At 38.8% G+C, this 21,174-nt stretch overlaps 5 protein-coding genes across 6 annotated transcripts; 2 read left to right on the top strand and 3 right to left on the bottom strand.

Moving 5' to 3' along the window:
* Nucleotides 1-3,461: 3,461 nt before the first annotated feature.
* Nucleotides 3,462-5,606, bottom strand: LOC106302064 (heptahelical transmembrane protein 4). Of its 2 annotated transcripts, XM_013738577.1 has the most exons (5): nucleotides 5,450-5,606; nucleotides 5,286-5,352; nucleotides 4,790-5,040; nucleotides 4,457-4,709; nucleotides 3,462-4,286 (listed from the first exon to the last, which is right to left on the bottom strand). In XM_013738577.1, the coding sequence occupies exons 3-5, from the start codon at nucleotides 5,035-5,037 to the stop codon at nucleotides 3,633-3,635; spliced, it is 1,155 nt and encodes a 384-aa protein (XP_013594031.1). In that variant the 5' UTR covers nucleotides 5,038-5,040; nucleotides 5,286-5,352; nucleotides 5,450-5,606; the 3' UTR covers nucleotides 3,462-3,632. The 2 variants fall into 2 exon arrangements, with proteins under 2 accessions (XP_013594031.1, XP_013594030.1); XM_013738576.1 differs by lacking the exon at nucleotides 5,286-5,352 and having other exon boundaries at nucleotides 3,463-4,286; nucleotides 5,450-5,605.
* A 3,383-nt stretch (nucleotides 5,607-8,989) lies between these two features.
* Nucleotides 8,990-12,661, top strand: LOC106303476. Its single transcript, XM_013739733.1, has 4 exons — nucleotides 8,990-10,772; nucleotides 11,387-11,681; nucleotides 11,817-11,933; nucleotides 12,328-12,661. Exons 1-4 carry the CDS (start codon nucleotides 8,990-8,992, stop codon nucleotides 12,659-12,661), a joined length of 2,529 nt encoding a protein of 842 aa, XP_013595187.1.
* A 543-nt stretch (nucleotides 12,662-13,204) lies between these two features.
* LOC106307016 (probable amino-acid acetyltransferase NAGS2, chloroplastic) lies at nucleotides 13,205-15,861 on the top strand. Its single transcript, XM_013743843.1, has 9 exons — nucleotides 13,205-13,692; nucleotides 13,757-13,844; nucleotides 13,918-14,126; nucleotides 14,213-14,364; nucleotides 14,546-14,951; nucleotides 15,026-15,123; nucleotides 15,193-15,304; nucleotides 15,376-15,535; nucleotides 15,604-15,861. The coding sequence occupies exons 1-9, from the start codon at nucleotides 13,354-13,356 to the stop codon at nucleotides 15,810-15,812; spliced, it is 1,773 nt and encodes a 590-aa protein (XP_013599297.1). The 5' UTR covers nucleotides 13,205-13,353; the 3' UTR covers nucleotides 15,813-15,861.
* LOC106307017 (50S ribosomal protein L7/L12) lies at nucleotides 15,733-16,532 on the bottom strand. Its single transcript, XM_013743845.1, has one exon. It carries the CDS (start codon nucleotides 16,379-16,381, stop codon nucleotides 15,875-15,877), a length of 507 nt encoding a protein of 168 aa, XP_013599299.1. The 5' UTR covers nucleotides 16,382-16,532; the 3' UTR covers nucleotides 15,733-15,874.
* A 1,743-nt stretch (nucleotides 16,533-18,275) lies between these two features.
* On the bottom strand, nucleotides 18,276-20,358 carry LOC106306850 (protein SHORT-ROOT). The gene has a single exon (XM_013743618.1). The coding sequence runs from the start codon at nucleotides 20,130-20,132 to the stop codon at nucleotides 18,534-18,536; it is 1,599 nt and encodes a 532-aa protein (XP_013599072.1). The 5' UTR covers nucleotides 20,133-20,358; the 3' UTR covers nucleotides 18,276-18,533.
* Between the last annotated feature and the right edge of the window lie 816 nt (nucleotides 20,359-21,174).

The following is a 21,174-nucleotide window of genomic DNA, read 5'->3' as shown; positions in this document are numbered from 1 at the left end:
ATATATTCAAAAATGTTTCGAATGAATGCAAAATAGTCAAATATATAATTTTAAAAAATTCTCATCATTTTCTAATGACAATGTGATATCATAGATAAGTTATCACTTTTAGAAACGATTAAAATATTTCTATATTGTAAAACATAAAAACTATATGATAAGTCATTTAAAATTATATTAATCAAAATATATTATTTAATTCATCTATTAATATAAACAGATGAATTAAAATTATTATACGGTACATCACTTAAAATTATATTATATGGTAATTCATTTAAATTATTATATAGTAAGTCATTTTAAATTAAATTAATCAAAGTATTTTTCACATGTTTTTCCTAGAGTTGATATTCTATTAATATAATTCATATAACTTTTATTATAATAAAACTAGCATGCTTGTTTTGAATAGTAAAAAAATAAAGGAGACATAAATAGAAAACATAAGGGAAGAGTAATAAAATATGTTTGTTGTGTTCTTGGTTCTTTTATATTCTTTTGTGTTTAATTTTATTTATTTGTCGAGATGCATGTATTTTTTGTGTTACTATAAATTTGAACTAATTAGTTTTATGTGTGTTTTAAAACATTGCGATAAATTGAGTAAGAAAGAACAATAAAATGACATGTTCTACAATTGTTAAAGTCAAAGATAGAAAATATAATGTAAATTGCAAGTAGTATAAATTTATATTTTGCGGTATAATAAAATTTTAAAATTTACAATAATAAATTTTTAACTAATTTTATACAAATACAAATATTTTATTTTGATATATATTGGATCTCACATTAATATTAAGTATATATGCCTAAAAAAAATTGTTATTTAAAAAATTAAATATTATTTTTTCTTATTAATTAATAAGATTTTATTAAAATAGGTATGTTTTAAGGGAATAAATTGTTTGCTTAACCCATTTAAGTTTTATTTTAAACACTAAAGAAAAAATGAGTGAGAAAGTATGATTTGTGATTTGACAAAATTACGAGAGAAATTACTTAGACTACCATTTTTCTAATACATGTTTTCATGTTTACATAAACCAAATTTATCATTGGTATTAAAGAGATAAATCATAATATATATTAATATAGAAGTCACTTAAGTGATTTTTTCTTATGTATTGTTATTAGGTTAAATTTTAAAAAATATTTATAATTTGATTGTTGTTGACGTTTATTAGTTATTTATTTTAATCAGATTTAAAAATAAAATGTAACTATAGAACTAATTAATATAAATTACCAAATAACACAAGTAATATCACAAATAATGATTTAAGGTAACTAATTGTATAATTGGAGAAATAATATATATGTTTTATCAGTTTCTTTTTCTTTGTCAATTATTTATATATAATTAAATAAAATTCTTTAACTTCTTTTATTGAAAGAAATTTAATGGTTATATATTCTTATATAAAAGAATTAGATTTGTAGATAAAGAATTATTAGAACTTTTTATGTTTTTTAAAATCCACAAAAAAGTTTACAAAATATTTTCATGATAAAAGAATTAGATCATTGTATTGGTCCTACAAAAAAAACTCACTTTTTTATTTCTTGAAAGCTAGAGTATTCTCGGTTTTTTCACGTGTTAAAATAAAATATAAAGTAATTGTGCAACCAATTATCTGAATTAATTATAATATTGTTTTTCTGTAAGAAAGATATTTGTAATGACTAAGGTTTACGTTGTTGAATTATTTTAAATCTCACATATCTTTTAAAAATATATAGTGAAATTTTTTATCATCCAACTATTTGAAATTAAAAAATTTAAAATTTAAAATTTTAGTTATTATTTAAAAATTATAACAGTTTAAATATAATATATATTCTTTCATATAATATAATTACCCGCAAAATTGCGGGCACGTAGTCATAAATTTGTTTCCTATAATGCAGTTTCCGCTGATAAAAAGATAATCTCTATATGAGGACAAAAGTAAAAGAAGAAGATAATCCACAAAAGAAAAAGATATATTTGTCTAACTATTTATTTTCATCTTAAATTATATCACCGTGTGGAAGTCTCCTAGTATAATGGTTTGACTAATATTTCATTAATGCTTCTACACCAGGAGGTTTGAAGTTCAAATCCTAGAAAACGCGGAATGATACAGTCAGACGTGCATTGTCATATGATGGTAGAATTGTCGGCTGTAAAATTATTTTTGTAATGTTTTCCATCGTTGTAATTGCATAATAATTAATTAGACGTTAAAAAAAATTACATCACCGTCAAAATAAGAATAGGATCATCCAAGGTCATTATTAAGGAAATTAAATTGTAATTGTAAAATTAATTTATAGTTATCTATGACGTAAAGTGGTGATTTTGGGCCTAACATAAGATTTTCTACAGATTCAGGTTTTCAGTATTTCAGGCCCTGAGTCCATCTTAGTTTTAATGTTGTCAGTTTTGTGACCCAATCTCCATCTTTATTTACTAACAAGAGTTGAATAATGTCTACATGAAAACAGAGGTTTGTCTCTAAGGCACATATTCTTTCGAACAATCAAAGGAGGGCATGCCCGGACCACCCGTGTACTGGAAGCTTCGTGAGATGTGTAAGACCCTAGAAGAGGACAAACCATTGTTGTATCCACCAATATTGTAGATATTATAACCCACCAAACTCTTAAAAGGAGAATTTCGACTCACCGACTTCTTCTATGTCTCCCAACTGAGGGTACTATATGGTAAAGCATGGAGTGGACCATCAAGGGCTAGGGTTAGGAATATAATCAATGATTTGAGTCGGTCTCCAGCTGAACCATCTACGGTTAGATGGTGCAAGCAGGGAACCATAACACACATAGAGACAATTTAATTACGGTCCAGCTTGACCAAAGCAAAGAAGCTTGGAACCCAAGGAAAAAGTTGGATACATAGTAAAATTTGGTCTTATTAGGTTAGAGAGGATGTTTTGGATTTTGTTTGTTAATTAATATATAGTTAAGAATCTATACTATTATTTCCGAATTGATTTTTTTTTGCATTTGAACTCACTTTAAAAGTTAGAGTGGTTAATATCGCTTATACCCTTAATGATTAAAATATATAAATTAGTTAAAAATAAAAATGAATTTAATTTTTTTTTGATAATACAAGTGATTAAAGTTAATAATAATAAGAATTATGGAAAATTTAAAAATATATTTTAAAATACAAAGATAATTCATATATATATATATATATTGTGTTGCTATCCAAATATATCTTTTAATAAAAAAACAATTTAAGCAGAAAAGACATAACTAAATAGTAATCAAGTAATTATTAGTTTTTAATAATTAAAAAGATAATCTCGAGTGATTTTTAAGACTAATTTTTAATGATGATTATAGTATACAAATAAATTTGCAAAAAAATTATAATACGTATAAAAATTCAAATGAAAACATAAAGAATGATTTATCATTATTGTCTCTTAATAAGTAATGCATATATTAATAAATAATTATAAAATGCTTATGTCTGCATGCGAGGGCGAAACACCAAATTCAAATTACTTGTTGGAATATAAACAAACATTTCCTTACACATAGACTTCACACAATCCAATTTTTTGGGGAAGCTACAAACAAAAAAAATCAAATATCAATATCCATCTTACTATTCAACATCCTTCAATGTCTCTCCACTTGAGATACACAAGCCCAGCTCTATAGTGTGTGAAGGCACCGGCCACCACCAGAACATGAAACAACTGATGACTATGTCCAGCTATATCAAACTTACCAGGCATCCATCTCTCAGGGATCCTAGTCACATAAACCAAAGCTCCTAACCCGTAAAGCAAACCCATCAAAACCTCATAACATGTAGTGTGAAGCGCCTCAGGCTGGTCCCAAAAGATGATCAGCTTGTGTAGGATGGGAGCCGCGCCAGAGAATCCCATTCCAAAGAACAGAGAGGCCCTCACAACACGAAACTCCGGTGTTTGGAAAACCGGTATTAAAGAGACAAGCACGGTGGCGATTCCTAAGGTTGTTATGAATCCTAAGTAGAGGTTGCAGAAGAAAGGATCACACATGAAAGAGTAGTAGACCGGAGGGTAGAAGGAAGTAGCGATGAGAGCTGCGATTCCTGCGTAGTCAAGCCTAAGCATTATGTAAGAGACTCGCTCTGAGTGGCACGAGAGGAGGTGGCACGTGCTGCTTGCTAGTAGACAGAACATTGCACCGCCAAGAAATGCATAGAACGGCCAACGAGTGATTGGTCTGAAGATCAGAGGAGCTATCATGTTTGCAAGATCTTCCTTCACTGAGTGCTGCAGCATAAAGAGAAAAAAATATTATTAGAGACAAAGTCTCCCGTATCGGAAATCGGAAAAGAATCTACGTATTATATAAGATAAATAAGTCAAGACGGCTTAACAAATATGAACTACTCAACTGTTTGAAACCCTTATAAGCAAAGAAAGATAGTGTGTTTTCTTACAAGAACACACATGTCGGTGTAGTTGCCATGATAGAATCTTTCAGGCAGACAGTTATAGAGCAGCTCCATGACGTGCCACTTAGATGGACTAGAAGGAAGGCGAGACATGAGGTCAGAGTGAAGTTTGTGAAGATCTGTCTTCCTCAAGATATCAGGTAAACGGTGTTGAAGTGAGTGAAGATCCACAACGCTTGGTACTTTGGTGGCTGTGTATATAGTAAGCGCAAGAAACAGGAAAAAACCAATCAAGTGCCTGCAAATCCCAAACCCACACACACATACACATTCAGTGTTTCTTGGATCTTAAGAAAGAGTAAAAATCAAGAAACTTACGTCCAAACATTCAAGGTCTCGTTGTGGATTGTGAAGATGCTGAGAAGGATTTGTTTGATGGGCCATTCGGATCTGTAATGACCAATTATGTACTCGTTGTCTCTCAGATAAGCAGGCAATGCGTGATACTCCACCAACTGGTACTTCACTTTATGCCATAATCTCCTCCTTTTCACGTTGTGTTGCTTCTTCTCAGCTGGAAGAGATTTAGGTTGTAATTGTTGCTTGATCTCTGCCTCACCACCCATCCTCTTTATTTTAAGACCAAATGAATTAAATTAGAGATCATTTCAATCAAACAGATCTAAATCACGATCCAGAAATTAAAGTTTAGACATTTATGCTAAATCTTGATATATTTTTTTTTTTTGTGAACAATGAAAATTCTCCGAAGAAATGGAGTTTAGTTTGCAGATTCAGCATATTTTAATTACAGAAAGCATCATACTTTTGTTAGAACTAAGCTTAAATCTATAAATGGTTTTGAGGAAATTACCTGAATTTACAAGGAAAATAAGAAAAAAAATGATACAAATCAGGAAGGGTGTTCTTGGGATCTCAAACTAACATGGAGAGACAAACAAGAACGAAAACAGAGTATTAGGAAACGTTCGTCTTAGATTTCTTGAAGAGAGAAGAGATTTGGCGAGAAAACTTTACCTCGATTTTCAATGCTGACGAGAAAGATCTTTAAACCATGCGAGCAAGAGAGAGAAGATTAAAAGTCAAACAAAACAGATCTTGAAAGGCTCTGTTTCTCAAAAACAGAGGAGAGAGAGATATCTTGTTTTGGTATGAGTATGGACTATAGGGGAGGCTCTCAAGCCATTTATAGAATAGCTATGTTGGCCTATAACTGGAAAACTAATATGGAATGTAAAAAAATGTGTGGATGCACAGTTATAATTTAAAAAATATTTATAACTTTTTGTTGAATATACAGAAGAGAAAAACAATTTTTATAAATATATTCATTGGCCACTATAGAATTTACATGCGGACTTGCTCTGGCATCCAAGACCCAAAACCGTTGTCTGGCCATGACTCATCTTCGAGATTCGGTCTCTAGTCTGCACCACCACGGTGAGACCAGGACACTCGATTATCAAAAAAAAAAAATATTCATATGTGCAGAGAAATGAATTGAAATCTTTATTTTGTTTAAAACTAAATTAATAAATATATGTTTTGTTTTAAGAAATATATTTATTTATTTTCATTATGTTTATTGATATTTATTTTATTAGGTTAGTTCCTCCTATAAGCGTTTTTAGTCACATCAATGGTTTAATATTTTATAAAATAAATTCTCAACAAAAATATTTTATTAAGACCACAAGTTTTTGTGTGTTGTGGGGCCTTTTATTTATTCTTTTATTTTCGTGTGTGTGAAGGATTAAATTTAGAAGCCATTTATAGCGTTTTGTCGTCCGAGGTATAAGGAAATATCATTTTTTTTTTGAGAGAAGGAAATATCATATTCGATTAACAAACAACGTTACAACCATTTTTTTTTTCTCGCGCTGTTATAATTACTTGATACACTTCGGGGATTTTTTAGCTGAGTTTAGTTTTCGGGTATTTAGCATGTAAACTATACGAAAACAGAGTAAATGCTTGATAGAAAAAACGAATAATCGTAAAAGTCATCACGAAATAAGGTGAAACTTAATGAAACATTCATGAACTCGGCGATTTTAGCCTTTGTAGACTACTACGTGAAGATGGTATTTCTTATACAAACCAACGATCATCAATCATGCATGCGTTCTCGAGTCTTTGAGAAAACAAAATAAAATAGTGATTTCGTCGCAACATAAATAGTGAATTGTCATCTATGTATGAGATGGCATATATGAAAGAGACGTAGCAGGTAATGAAATATCTACCCTGAAGGAGTATCTTTGGGTGTCTCGTGGGAATATTATCTTTCCTCTTACATTGATTCGGATAACCTTGAGATATTCTATTCGTTTCCTCTTTTTGCTTGTTATTGTCCCACCTTTTTAATTTTACATCGGTACGTGATCCAAACCTTTTTTTTTTAAATGTAGTGTTACACTCTTTATCAACGTTAATTATGCTAATTTTATTGTCAACAACACTAAATACGCTAGTTTACATCAATAATTTTATAAAAAGGATAAATAAATAACAAATTTAAAAGAAGTCGAGATTGTTAGCCGGGAAATTAGATAACAACATAACTTAAATCGAAGGAATTAATTAACGCTGTAAGCTTCTAAAAAAAAAAAAAAAATGGTCTCAGCTGGGGTTCTTTCGCTTACCCCTGATCCTCCGGACGTTGACGATATGGTCTCTCCCGATTCAGAATCGCCTCCTCCTCTCATAAGCTCATCAGCTCCAGCGGCTATCCCGTCGATTGAAGCTCCTTCCTTTGCTCAGAGATTCAAAAACTCACTCAGAAATCTTCGCAAGATCTCATCTCCCACTTGTGAGATAGATGGGATTCCGGTGGTTCTCGCTCCAGATTCGGTGGTTCTTCAAGCCTCTGAGGCCTGGAAAGACCACATTATAGCTCATTTCCATGGCCGTTGCCCTTCTCCGTCCAAGATATACGATGATTTGAATCCGGTTTGGGGTAAACATGGGAACATTACGGTTCGAACTCTTTCGCAGACGGCGGCTCTAATCTTTGTTCCTTCTACGGCATCTCGGGAGTGGGTGCTACAAGTGGGTTATTGGCAAGTTGATAACTGTGCTTTGACGGCCCTGCCTTGGACCCCTGAAGCTTCCTTGGAGTTACAGGACTTGACTACAGCTCCCACATGGGCGGTGCTCAAGAACGTTCCTCCGCAGCTGTATTCTTTGGATGGAATTAGTGTGATTGCCAGTGGCATTGGTGAACCGTTGCATACTGAAAACTCAAGGTTGGAACCGTTCCATTTCGGTGACACGAAAGTGAAGGTGGAAATCAAGCTGGAAGCGCTACCTCCTTTGGGAGTCATTGTTAGAGACAATCAAGGCTACTCTGTTCGAGCCAATGTGGAGTATACTCGCTTGCCTCCTAAATGTTGTAACTGTGGTAAATTCGGCCACATGCTCAAGTATTGCACCATCCCAATTCATAGGAAAAATTTCAAGCAGCACCAAAATATGCCTCGTGTTTCTTCTTCTGTGGCTCAGGTTACAGTAGAGAACAAGGACCTTTCTGCGCCGGACTCGGGTTCCATTATGGAATTGGAGAAGGTTTCTAACGATATCCCAATTTCTGATGACCCTTCCTTTCAGGTTCTGCCTCAGGTGGTGGAAGATGTCGCATTAGCAAGCTCCTCTAAAAGTGTTGCCGGTTTGGCCTCTCCCCAGAAGAAGCCTTCAGTACTATACTTAAGTCATAGAAAGGACAAGAAAAAAAAGCTTCGACTTCCAAGCGATCCGGCTCATGAGCAGGTGGTTGTTGATACGGGTTCAGATACTCATCCTCAGGCACCAGTGGATGATCATTCTTTTCAGTCATTGAATAATCAAGCTCCAGCGCCGGACACTGCTTTGGAAGAGGGTGAAATCCCCTTCCAACCCTCTCCTGCAGCACTAAAGAAGGCAAGAAGACTTAAACGTCAGGAAGCGCTCCTAGCAGCAGCCTCTCCTTCTTCAGCTGTCTCCCTCTTGTTCTCATCTATCCGAGGAAAGTCCTTGGGGAGAGATACTAAGCGGGCCTAACTCTACACTCCATCTTTTATTGTAAATATGAAGGTTTTCTCTTGGAATGTTAGGGGTTTTAATCAAACAGCTCGGCAACGTTTTGTAAAGTCTTGGCTCACGAATAATAAGCCGGTCTTCGGGGGTATCTTAGAGAATAGAGTCTCAGAGGAGAATGCACCGTCGATTATGGCTTCTACCTTCCCTGGCTGGAGGTGGGATGATAATTACTCTTACTCTGATCTCGGCAGGATTTGGATTATCTGGGATCCAGCTGTATCAGTGGTGGTTTACAAAAAGACAGCTCAGTTTATATTGTGTGGGGTTTTTGATCCGGCTACTGGAACGTCTTTTTCAGTGGCGGTTGTCTATGGTTTCAATACCGAAGCTCAGCGTGGCGAGCTGTGGCAGGACCTGACAACAGTTAATACCAACTCTCCTCTATCGTCTAGTGCTTGGCTTCTGTTGGGGGATTTTAATTAAATCCTGTCCTCCGATGAACACTATTCTATAGAGGCTTATGATCCACCGGTTAGAGGTATGGAGGAGTTTCGAACTTTCCTGGATTCAAATGATCTTACTGATCTCAACTGCAGGGGAACTTTCTACACTTGGAATAATTCCAGACCGGAGGATCCTATTTTGCGGAAATTAGACAGGGCATTAGTCAATCCTGTTTGGCTTCATCAGTTCCCGGAATCTCTGGCGATCTTCGATCCTCCAGGCGATTCGGATCATTCACCGTGTCTAATCTCACTATCTCCTTCAGAGCACTCTGGAAGAAAGAGCTTTAAGTACTTCTCCTTCGTCTCCACACATTCTGAATTCTTGGCCCGGTTGCAAGCCTCTTGGAGTCAATCTGTCGGTACAGGTTCTAAGCTCTTTCTTTTGGGTCAGCGATTGAAGCTAGCTAAAGAGTGTTGTCGTAGTCTGAATAGAGAAGGGTTTGGTAATATTCAGCAACGTACTAAGGATGCCCTAGTAGAGTTGGAAAGGATTCAGAACGCACTACTAACTGTTCCAACACCAGAACTGGTAACGGAGGAGTCTCAAGCTCGAGAGGTTTGGTCTTTCTTTGCTTCAGCGCAAGAGAACTTTTTCAAGCTTAAATCAAGAATTCGTTGGCTTAAAGAAGGGGATTCAAACACTAGATTCTTCCATCGAGCGGTTATGAACAGACAGTCTTGGAATGCTATCCGATACCTTAGGAACTCCTCAGGTCTTCGGATCTTCAATCAGGAACAAATCAAGGGCATGACTGTGGCTTATTTTAAGAATCTCTTAGGTTCAGAAAACAGGGGAATTGAGCCGATGTCAGTCGATGAGATTCGCCTTACGCATCCTTTCAGATGCTCTGACTCCTTAGCCTCTGAACTAACTCGTCTCCCAACTGATGAAGAGATCAAGGAAGTGTTTTTCAAACTGCCAAAGTCCAAAGCTCCGGGTCCCGACGGTTTCTCAGTGGAGTTTTTTCTAGATGCATGGGAGGTAGTTGGAGTAGATTCTATTCAAGCTGTTAAGGAGTTTTTCTCCTCAGGGAGAATGCTTCGGAAGTTTAATGCTACTACTATTGCTCTCTTGCCCAAGATGACAGGAGCTGATGAGCTATCTAAATTCAGACCGGTTTCTTGTTGCTCTACTATTTATAAGGTGGTTGCAAGACTTCTAAAGAAGCGGCTAAAGATCTTCGTCTCTAAGGCAGTCCAGCTGAACCAAGTAGGATTTATCAAGGGACGTTTCCTCTGCGAGAATGTCCTTTTGGCTTCTGAACTGGTGTCGGGTTTCCACAAACGAGGTCAAACAACGAGGGGCTGTCTTCAGATAGACTTGGTGAAAGCTTACGATAACCTCAATTGGGAGTTCATGCTCAACATTCTAAAGGCCTTTGATTTACCAGAAGTGTTTCTGAATTGGATCAGAGAGTGCATCACAACAACTTCCTTTAGCATTGCTTTTAATGGCGAGTTGCTGGATTGTTTTCCTGGCAAAAAAGGCCTGCGCCAAGGGGATCCAATATCATCTCTGCTGTTTGTTCTAGCAATGGATATTCTATCCAAGCTGTTGGATAAAGGAGCTATGGATAATCGGTTTGGTACTCACCCTCAAGGAAATGCTCCCCTCATCACTCATATGGGTTTCGCTGATGATGTTCTCCTCTTCTTCGACGGGACGGATCAGTCCTTGCAAGGTTTGCTGTCAATTCTGGAGAATTTTAATAAATGTTCCGGTCTGGGAATAAACAAGAGTAAGTGTGCGGTCTTCTTTGATGGAGGTGATTCTGGTCGCTCTCGAGCATCTGCTCGGGTTCATGGAATATCTCAAGGTTCCTTTCCCATCAGATACCTAGGGGTTCCTCTCACGACGAAGAAACTTAGGCGACAAGATTATCAGCTGCTGATAGACAAACTCCATTCGCGATTCTCATCTTGGACAGTGAGGCATCTATCGTTCGCGGGACGTCTTCAGTTGTTAAAATCAGTCATTTACTCAACTATATCCTTTTGGGGTTCTATCTTTCTCCTCCCAATTGGGTGTTTGAAGACTTTAGAGCAAATGTGTAACAGCTTCTTGTGGAACTAGTAAATTCACAAAAAAAAAGCCACCATAAAGTAGATATGCTCCATTGCAACATCATTTGTTTTTATTAATAGTTAAAAATAAACACTAATAGAAAATATAATATATTGTTTGAATTTTGACTAGTATTGAGTAAAAATAGTAGTACTTGATTTTATCTAAACTTCGTGTTTCTGAGAAAAGTGAATTATCCAATTTGGTAACGTAATATTGATTCTGTGATTCTTGATGCAAATAGAGGAGGAAGTTGGATTTGGAAATCCCTTTGCAAGCTTAGGACTTTGGCTCGTCCCTTTGTATTCTGTGAAATAGGCTCAGGAACCTCTGGAAGTTTTTAGTTCGATAACTGGACATCTCTAGGTCCTTTGATTGAACTATTGAGTGTTAATGCTCCAAGAATCACAGGCTTAGCAGAGACAGCGACAGTTCGTGAAGCTCTTATGGGTAATCAGTGGTGGTTAAGTTCGTTGAGATCAAGAAACCCTATTATATCCTTCTTAAGGGACTCTTTGCCGGATCCGGTGGATATTTTAAACTCTGAAGTGGATGATCGCTATCTTTGGCAGATTGGAGGGAACGCTCCTAGAGATAGCTTTTCCTCTTCGGCATTGTGGAATTACTTGTATAATCAGTCTCCGCCAGTACCTTGGTATAGGTCAGTTTGGTTTGCAGGTATGATTCCTAAGCATGGTTTTATTATGTGGCTAGTAGCTCTTGATAGACTGTCAACTAGAGACAGAATGAGGCGTTGGGGGGTTTCTGTATCTCCTTTATGTCTTTTCTGTGGCAGCAGCGATGAATGTAGGCAACATATCTTCTTTGATTGTCCTTATAGTGGGGAGGTCTGGTCTTTCTTCTACTCTAGACTACATCTTTCTCCTCCTCCATTGTTTGAGGAAGGACTCAGGTGGGTCAGAAGTCCTTATAGGTAGAGAGGGGGGGTTTATGCAAAAGATAATAATTCCACAACATTCCTCAAAAGCCCACTTTACTGACACTTCAAATGGGTTTGGGCCAGAAAGATACCCAAGAACGTTTTACTTATGTGTGAACAGAAGGAAAAAACCCACTTTCTAAACAATTGTTTGTGTAGTCTCACGTTGACTAGACAAATTCAGTTGGGTGTAAGAAGCAGCAAAGAGAGTAGAGAGAGAAAGTAGATCTAAGATTGGGTCCGGCGAGCGGCCGGCGCGTGAGCGTGCGTGCCATCGCCGGAGCCCCTCGAGTTACCGTAAAAGATGTTGGTCTTTCGCTTGTCTTTTGTCTCCTCTGACTTCCGTCTTGCCTGAACTCTGGTTCAGGTCCCATCCGTGGCGGATCTGCTTCTGGAGTAAAAGCGCAGTCGTGTGGAGGTTTGGCGCAGTGAAGCTAATCGTCTTGCCAGTTGATGTTTCATTTTCGGGAGGTGGAGGCTCCTACAGCTCCGTCACCGCCGGTCCTTGTTTCCGGGAGGTGGAGGCTTCTTCAGCTCCACCGTCGTCGGTTTTGTCTCCGGGGGGTGAAGGCTCTCTCAGTCTTGCGTCACCGGCTTTAGGTGTTTCAGTTCGTTGGATCGGTTTTGGATTCCGCTTGTGGCTCGTGTGTGGTTCTCGGTTCGTGGTTCCAAGTGGTTCACGGTTTTGTTCAGTCAGATGAGATCTCGATTGGATCGATGAAGCTCTCCGAAGTGAAGACAAAGCGTTGAAGAGAAGATTTGGTTTCGATGGAGGCTCTCCGGTATTCTGAACTCGAGGTTTGCGGTAGTGTAGCTCCGATGACGTCTCAAGGCGGTGACGGTCAAGTTGAGGCGGAAGAGACGCGTGTCGTCCTGACGGTGTTGATCTTTACACGCGTTCGGCCTCCTTGACGCGTGGGTCTACCGAAGTCGTCCGGTTTCTTTTGTTTTGGGCCGCATGCCCATTTGGGTTATGGGTATTTGGCCCGTAAGATTTTGGGTTTCCTGATGTTTGTTTTGTGGGGCTTCGGCCTTGTAGTTGGGTTTGCTGCCGTTTTATTAATATTAAAAACCTGGTGGAAAAAAAAAAAAGAGTCTCACTTTGACTAAGAAGCTGACCCAGTTGGGGAGTGAAGGACCGAACCGGTTGACCGGAATCGAACAATTTAATCCACGTGGAGACACACTTTAAAGTACTCTCTCTCTCACGACCAGACATTTTAAAAGAGTTCGGTAAAGAAGAAGAAGCAAATTCGGAAAAGAATTAAATTATCAAATAGTAAAAATCCGTGACGATGGGTCCCACTTACCGCCGCCGTCTCCCGCCGGTTTAAATTCATTTTCTATGGAATCTTAATTGATTTCTTCTAAAACGAAGCAGTGCAAGTAAAAAATGATGGAGCAGGGAGCTTTGTTGCGTTCTGCGTCTTTTCAATTACGCCGAACGAGGAACGATCTTTCGTCTTTCAAGCCGGAAAATAAGTTAAACCCTGGTCAAATCCGGTTTAGGTTTAAACCGGTTGGTTCCGTGGCGGCGAAATGCAATACGTACAACAGCTACGCGGCGAGTGGAGGCGGCGACGCGGGGGCTGAGCATCCAGTGGACGACAAAGAGTTCGTGCGCTGGTTCCGTGAAGCTTGGCCTTATCTGTGGGCCCACGGTGGCTGCACTTTCGTCGTTGTCATCTCCGGCGATATACTCGCCGGCCCTTTCTGTGATCCCATTTTAAAGGTATCCTTTTGCAAATGTGATTACACTTCTCAAAGGTTATTTAAGTAATTTGATTTTGGTGCAGGACATAGCGTTTCTCCATCATCTTGGGATAAGATTCGTTCTAGTTCCAGGAACACAAGTGCAAATCGACCAGCTTCTGTCTGAAAGAGGTCAGAAATGAATAAAAACATTGCCTCTAGTGGCTTAGGATGTTCGATTCTAAATGTGTATTGAGTGTTGCAGGACGCGAGGCTACATATGTGGGACGTTACAGAGTAACAGACGCAGCATCGTTGCAAGCCGCCACGGAAGCTGCGGGAGCTATCTCAGTGATGCTTGAGGCTAAACTATCTCCTGGACCTTCCATTTGCAATATCCGTCGGCATGGTGATAGTAGTCGTTTGCATGATATAGGTGTCAGGGTTGATACCGGCAACTTCTTTGCAGCAAAAGTGAGTTTTTTTTTTTTTACTTTCTTGATTTGTTCATATGATACGACTCCTTGAGTCTCATCACTGGTTTGTTGATGATGGTGCAGAGGAGAGGCGTTGTTGATGGTGTTGATTTTGGAGCGACGGGTGAGGTGAAGAAGATAGATGTAGACCGGATTTGTGAGAGGCTTGACGGTGGTTCTGTAGTCTTGTTGAGGAACTTGGGACACTCTAGCTCCGGAGAAGTCTTAAATTGCAAGTATGCACTCTCTCTCTCTACCTCCGAGAAATGTTTTCATTATGTAATATATTGTAACCCCAGACCGCTAATAGGTTTTCCACGCCAATTGTAACGCCTCGACCGCCCACGGCTAATGGGCCTCCCATGCCTGAGACGGTCGGGGCGTTACATATATTGACACACATCTTTACTTGTGCAGTACATATGAGGTAGCTACAGCTTGTGCATTAGCTATAGGAGCAGATAAGCTTATTTGCATAATGGACGGTCCAATTCTTGATGAGAGTGGACATCTTATTCGTTTCTTGACACTCCAAGAAGCAGACATGTTAGTGAGAAAACGTGCGCAGCAAAGCGACATTGCTGCTAATTACGTAAAGGCTGTTGGTGATGGAAGCATCTCTTATCAAGAACCTCGTGGTAACGGGAGAGCAGCGTTTTGGGGAAACGGAAGCCACACTCCGATCTTTCAAAACGGTGTTGGATTTGACATTGGGAGTGGGTTAGGGTCTGGTGAGCAAGGTTTTGCTATTGGTGGTGAGGAGAGACTAAGCCGCCAAAACGGTTATCTTTCCGAACTGGCTGCTGCTGCTTTTGTCTGCAGGGTGAGTTCTTGTGGAACCTTTGTCTTCATCTTACCCATTTGAACTGAAACCTTTTGTTTTGCTTTTTCTTGAAGGGTGGAGTTAAAAGAGTTCATTTGTTGGATGGTACTATAACTGGAGTTCTATTGTTGGAGCTTTTCAAAAGAGATGGAATGGGGACTATGGTTGCTAGGTAATACTCATCTGCTCGGTTTTATCGTTCTTACATTGCTATACTGACTGTTACGCGCATTGCCTACAGTGATGTATACGAAGGAACACGAGACGCCAAAGTGGATGATCTTGCAGGAATCAGACGTATCATCAAACCTTTGGAGGAAGCTGGGATCTTGGTCCGCAGAACCGATGAGGAGGTCTTAAAAGCCTTACTTATCTTCCGTTGTATCATCCTTCTATCGTTAAAGACTTAAATCTCTGAGTGCAGTTACTCCAAGCTTTGGACTCCTTCGTGGTAGTCGAAAGGGAAGGTCAAATCATCGCTTGTGCAGCTCTGTTCCCATTCTTCCAAGACAAATGCGGAGAAGTCGCAGCCATCGCGGTTGCATCAGACTGCCGCGGTCAAGGCCAAGGCGATAAACTACTAGGTAAACCAAACCAAACCAAACCAAACCCAAAGTAAACATAAATGACACACACAATCTGTTTACTGTAGATTACATGGAGAAGAAAGCATCCTCTCTCGGGTTAGACAGGCTGTTTCTCCTCACAACGCGAGCAGCAGACTGGTTCGTGAGACGCGGGTTCCAAGAATGCTCAATCGAGGTCATACCAGAGACCAGAAGGCAAAGAATCAACCTCTCTAGAAAATCAAAGTACTACATGAAGAAGCTACTACCTGATAAGAGTGGCATCTCAATATAACACAAACAGCAATCATTATTGTAAAAATTAAAAAACATTTTGCAATCAAGCTTTTATTTCTATTATTCCAAAGCAACAGTGGCACCAACGGCTTTGAGCTTCTCCGTGATCTTCTCACCTTCTTCCTTAGTGACACCTGTCTTCACCACAACCGGAGCTTTCTCAACGAGATCTTTCGCTTCTTTCAACCCCAGCTCCGTGAACGCTCTTATCTCCTTGATGACTTTGATCTTCGAAGCGGAATCGAACTTCTCAAGCTTCACATCGAAAGTCGTTTTCTCAGCGGTTTTGGTCTCGGCGGAGGCGGATGCGTCGGGGAGGTCTCCGGCGGGGGAGGACACGGCGGATCCGTAGCGGTTGAGGCCGAGTTTGTGGCTGAAGAGGATTGAGTAGTCGTAGAGCTCGATTCTGTTGAGGTTGAGCAAGTCGTCGGCGATTCGCTCGAGGTTCTTCGTTCTAGCTTCGGGGGAAGTGACGGCGCATAGGTGGCGAGCGGTGGAGGTTAGGGGGGAAGTGCGGTGGAGGAAGCTCAGGGATCTCGAGAAGAGTCCGGAGATCGGAGATCGCATTGTGGCCGGTGAGGAGGTTTTTGCTAGGGTTCTCTCTCCGTCCGTTTGATTTCATTTCATTTGTTCGTTAAGTCGAATGGGCTGTGTGTGGCCCATTTAATGAGGCCCATAGAGAAAACAACGTCAGCGAATAAAAGGGGATGAAAACAATTTGAAAGAACTGAAAAAAGTATTTCATTGATTATGATTATGGAGTGAGAAGAAAACTCTTGCGGATCAACTGTATTTCATTTACTGTAGATACTTCAAAAGTTCATGTATCTTTGCACTGAGACATATATGATTTTGTTTTTGTAGTCCAGGAGTCATGAGCATGTGATGAAGAATACCACCAGAATATGGTTTCAAGATGCATGAGATTGAAATTTTCAGTTAAAATCAAAACATTATAAACCTACTTCTTTATATGATTTTACCAAAACTCATTTTTCTTAGTTATGTAATGCAAATGTGTTATTTCCTTTCATTTCTCTATACATAAATAAAGCTTCTAATTTTTACAATATGCTAATTTATTATGAAATGTGTTTAAAAGAACCCTATAAATTTTTATAACCTTTTACATCATGGAATTAATTGAGATATTCCATGTGAATTTAGGCATTTTCTAGTTAGATGTTTGTTATGGTCAAGTCGTGGTATAAAGGGACCCAACAAGGTTTTGATTCTAGTTAAAGCAAAATTGGGCCAACTGGTAGATTTTTATTGTATTGATTTGCTTTCTGCGTGACTTTATAAACACGAAAACAGACCAAAAGAAGCTAGGTTTTTGAAAAAAAATTAGCTTAAAAAGCGAACCTAAAAGATCTACCAATATTAACATGGGGGAGGCAAAAGCCACATCAAAAGATGCAGGGAGAAAGAGAGCCGTAGTGAAACTAGCCACATATCTCAAAAGCAGTTCCCACTACTTTTTCATAATTTATTTTCTTTCTCAAATTCAAAGAACTATATATAAACGATGGTATATCAATGGATTATAACAATTTCAACTATTTACTTTTTATGGGCTGTTTCTAAAAAAAAACATGATGGGTAAGGGGGGGCCATGAAACATTTAGGTATATGCATGTGTAATCCACTGAAGACATAATATATGTATAGATGTATTATGTGTATCAAATAAAAGACTGGTCGCCCTTTATCTTTTTATAAAGCAAAAGTTGAAAGATGCATTATTAAAAAGCCAATAGAAATAAATGGTATACACTCCACAAGAGCGACAAGTGAATAAACTATCATTTGGTGAGTGATTAATCGTTGCGTAAGAAACGTTGATGTTTTTTTGTTTCTTTGGTATACATGCCATGCCTCAGAATGTGAACCGTAAGAACTGTAAAAAACACTTTAAACATTGAAATACTATGGTGCAGTATTCACTGCATTGCATGTAATTTTAGCCGGTACAGTTGCCACTAATATTATAAAGTGACTAATGTTTCAAATTAGATGCCATCGAAACTACAATGTTCTAACTTTGTTTATGTTTATAAATGATCAAAAACATATTAATCCATTTTTAGAAGCGTGCAGGCCACCATAGAGCTGCATTCTCGATATTCCAACGAAGAGATTCCTCCTCAGCGAAACTAGCTGTCCTGAGATTCTATATATGTATACAAGAAAGCAACAAAGCTTTTATGTATTAGAAGCATGGAATAACTATATACCTCAATTCGTATAACTTCTAATTGAATCTGAAAAGCTGCCATTTTAGTCTTTATATTTTTATCAATTATGAATTCCAGTTAATTGATTCCAATGTAACAGTAACGAACTCATATCAAATGCTCACTTAGTTTTAAAAAAAGAAAATTAATCACGATAACTTCTTGTGTATGGAAAATAAAAACTCCATTATAAAGGAAAATAGAAACCTATTCTTTCGCATGAATCAAACTAATCACAACATTTAAAAGAAAAAATATTAAAAACAAAATAAAATATCACGAATTTATGAACCTTGACAATCACCTCCTCAATATTATGATTTAATTAGTCCTATTCAAAAGCAAATTTCAAATTATGAACTCATTATCATCATATAGTAACTCTTCATCCCAAAACCCCATTATCAAACCATACGTGTGAAACCATCTCGACTAGGGACCAGCAAACGCGCGCGTTAAAATACTAGAAAAGACCAACCCTTTTACGTTGGCCGCCACGCACTGGCCCAAACCACCGGCTGATCTCTCCAGCAAAGGAATATTCCGGTGGCATCAGAGCACGGCACCATCGACCAAACACCTTCTTTATACCTCCTCAACAATGCTCTGACGTCATCGGCCACCTCATCACTATACCCCACCGCCCCAAACCCTCCGTTCCTCATCCTCCTCGACCACTTCCTCGCCGTCTCCCTCCTCTCCGTCGAATCTGAATGCTCACAAGCCACCAAGTCGACGATAGCACGTCCCGCCACACGCTCCAGCATCAACCTCTCGTTGCTCGTCCTAGGGAAAGTCTCTTCCAACGACTCGAAACAAACCCTAAACCAACGTAAACATTCTCCAAACGATCTCAAGAACTCATCATCAAACCCTTGTTCTTCGTCTCCGACAAGATCAGCTTCTTCTTCCACTAGGGTCACAATCCTAGGCCTTAACCTTCGGAAGTTGGATATCACAGCGTCTCTAGGGTTTCCACGTGGCGTGATCCCATGCATGGCGCCTACGCAGTTGACGGCCAAGACCTCGTCCGCTTTAACATCGAGCTCGTTGAGATCGAACTCGGATAAATCTCCAACATGATGAATAATATTGAATTTAAAAGGAACTCCCATGAGCCTAGCGAACTTCTCCATGCGGCTTCCTATCTCTTTCATCATACGATGCGTTGCCGTTTGGTCGTTGACGTGTTTATTAGCGACCACGACCGTGGTTAGTCTTAGGTGTGGCGTGTCGTCTGATCTCGTGGCTAAGGCTTCTAGAAGAGTCGGCCATTGAGTGCAAAACGTGGAGCTTATGTCAACGATGTGAATCTTTGCTTCTCCGTCAACTGCTTCCAAGATAGCCCCGTTTGCCGCCACGTGTCCAAACGTGGCCCACGGGCTAACTTCTTGGAACTTGAGGACGGTTTTTCTCGTTGACTCGAAGGAGCAAGTCTTCTCTGTGGCTGCTGCGGTTACCATGGTTCGGTAGCAACGCTCGCCTGAACCGGTCATGCGGTTGAAGAAAGCTTGGAGGAAGTAATAGGCGAGTTTCTGCTCGGTGTCTCCGTAGGGAGAGGAGAGCTCGTTGAGCGTCCAGAGGATTTGTTGCGCACGTGTGGTGTCTTTGTCGGAGAAGGCACGTGCGGCTTCGAGGAGGATGGAGTCAGCCCACTTGGCATTGGATGAGAAGTCGAAGGAAGGAGGAGTCTGAGGGATGGAGAAAGCGGAAGGGTCATTGTGGTGGCCTGAGGAGGAGTACGGCGAGGCCAAGGCTGCGGCGGCGGTGGAGGGAGGGGTTGATGAAGTGGCGGGATGGTATTGGGTGGGAGTAGTGAAAGGTGAGTAGTAGCTAGTAGGATTGGTGTGGTGATGGTTGTGATGAGAGGAAGAAGAGGAAAGGTCTTCTTCATCCATGAAAAAGTTGAAGCATTCTTCGACGACGTCGTTTGTTGGGAAGTTGTTGTGGTTGTAGTGGTAAGCAGTTTGTGGAGAGCCAGTAGTGGTGGTAGAGGTTCTGCTTAACGAAGACTGATTTGTAATGATACTATCGGTTTGTTGTTGTTGTTGGAGACTGACTAGTCTAAAGAGAGTATCCATCTTTTTTCTTTAATGTGGAATAAGAAAATGAATAGAGGACAGATAAGAGAGATGGGAGACCCACAATATCTAAGATTTAATACTTTGTTGTGTATATTGCATCAGCATCATGCGTTGTTTGGTGCACGTATATATATATTTTTTTCTCTTTTTTTTCTCGGTGGGAGTGGGTGAATCTTTGGAGAAGATGAGTTGTAGAGAATGGGTTTGTTGGTTTTATGAGTTTTATAATTAGTAATTTAAAGAGGGAATGGAGCATGAAAAGATGATATTTCTGCATCGAATTGTTGTCCCATGTTTATTCTTTGGACTTAATATAATGTTTGAACCTAATTGGGTTTAGTGAAAACATAATTAGAGAGAGAAGAGACTGGCTATTTTAAAACAGTATTCGTTTTCTCTTTTTGTCTAATCAAGAATGTTTTTTTTTATTAACATTCTTTATTCTGGACATAATGATTCTACTAGGGTTGTATTTTTACAGAAGATGTGTAGTTATTTTTAGTGGAGATTTACCACTACCCCAATCTGGTCACAATTTATGTAAGCATAGCTTATATAAATCCTTTATTTTCAGGGAAATGGATTAGTTAAGATAGTTTGGAGGTTTAATTAATTAGAAAAGGTACCGACGAAAGAAAATGGGATTTAAAAAAGTTACAAAGTAAAGAAGGTCGATATCATGTAATGGCTTAGTGGGTTTTGCTTTTTCCTTTTCACATCGATCCACCCAAGTAACCTTCCCATTTATTTCTTCTTCTACATTTTTAGCACATCTATCTGTTTGTCTCTCATGCAATACTGTAATTGCGTGGATCGTTCATAACTCACATATATGTACATGAATATTTGATTCTGGACACCTAGATAATTGAAAACGACATGAATGATATACATTTATATTAATTACATGGTGAAGTTTTCCTCCAAAAAGCCGCGTATATAATACGCTTGTTTGTTTATAAATAGGCCAAATACATGAAACCAAAGTTGTTCAAGTACCATCCTAAGTGTTGTAAAAAAAAAAAAAAAAAAAAAAAAA

Source organism: Brassica oleracea, chromosome C7 (genome assembly GCF_000695525.1).
Source record: "Brassica oleracea var. oleracea cultivar TO1000 chromosome C7, BOL, whole genome shotgun sequence".
Classification (NCBI taxonomy): Eukaryota; Viridiplantae; Streptophyta; class Magnoliopsida; order Brassicales; family Brassicaceae; genus Brassica; species Brassica oleracea.
The sequence above is the reverse complement of the archived record's forward strand: the minus strand, read 5'-3'. Positions and strand labels throughout refer to the sequence as shown.

Coding starts and splice junctions, on each gene's coding strand:
- LOC106302064 (XM_013738577.1), bottom strand. CDS start 5,037: ATGGGTGGTGAGGCAGAGATCAAGCAACAATTACAACCTAAATCTCTT. Junction 4,710..4,789: donor GAGACCTTGAATGTTTGGAC/GTAAGTTTCTTG, acceptor TGGGATTTGCAG/GCACTTGATTGGTTTTTTCC. Junction 4,287..4,456: donor ACACCGACATGTGTGTTCTT/GTAAGAAAACAC, acceptor TTTATGCTGCAG/CACTCAGTGAAGGAAGATCT.
- LOC106303476 (XM_013739733.1), top strand. CDS start 8,990: ATGGAGGAGTTTCGAACTTTCCTGGATTCAAATGATCTTACTGATCTC. Junction 10,773..11,386: donor GGTTCATGGAATATCTCAAG/GTTCCTTTCCCA, acceptor GGACATCTCTAG/GTCCTTTGATTGAACTATTG. Junction 11,934..12,327: donor TTGTTTGAGGAAGGACTCAG/GTGGGTCAGAAG, acceptor ACTCTGGTTCAG/GTCCCATCCGTGGCGGATCT.
- LOC106307016 (XM_013743843.1), top strand. CDS start 13,354: ATGATGGAGCAGGGAGCTTTGTTGCGTTCTGCGTCTTTTCAATTACGC. Junction 13,693..13,756: donor TCTGTGATCCCATTTTAAAG/GTATCCTTTTGC, acceptor ATTTTGGTGCAG/GACATAGCGTTTCTCCATCA. Junction 13,845..13,917: donor CCAGCTTCTGTCTGAAAGAG/GTCAGAAATGAA, acceptor TGAGTGTTGCAG/GACGCGAGGCTACATATGTG.
- LOC106307017 (XM_013743845.1), bottom strand. CDS start 16,381: ATGCGATCTCCGATCTCCGGACTCTTCTCGAGATCCCTGAGCTTCCTC.
- LOC106306850 (XM_013743618.1), bottom strand. CDS start 20,132: ATGGATACTCTCTTTAGACTAGTCAGTCTCCAACAACAACAACAAACC.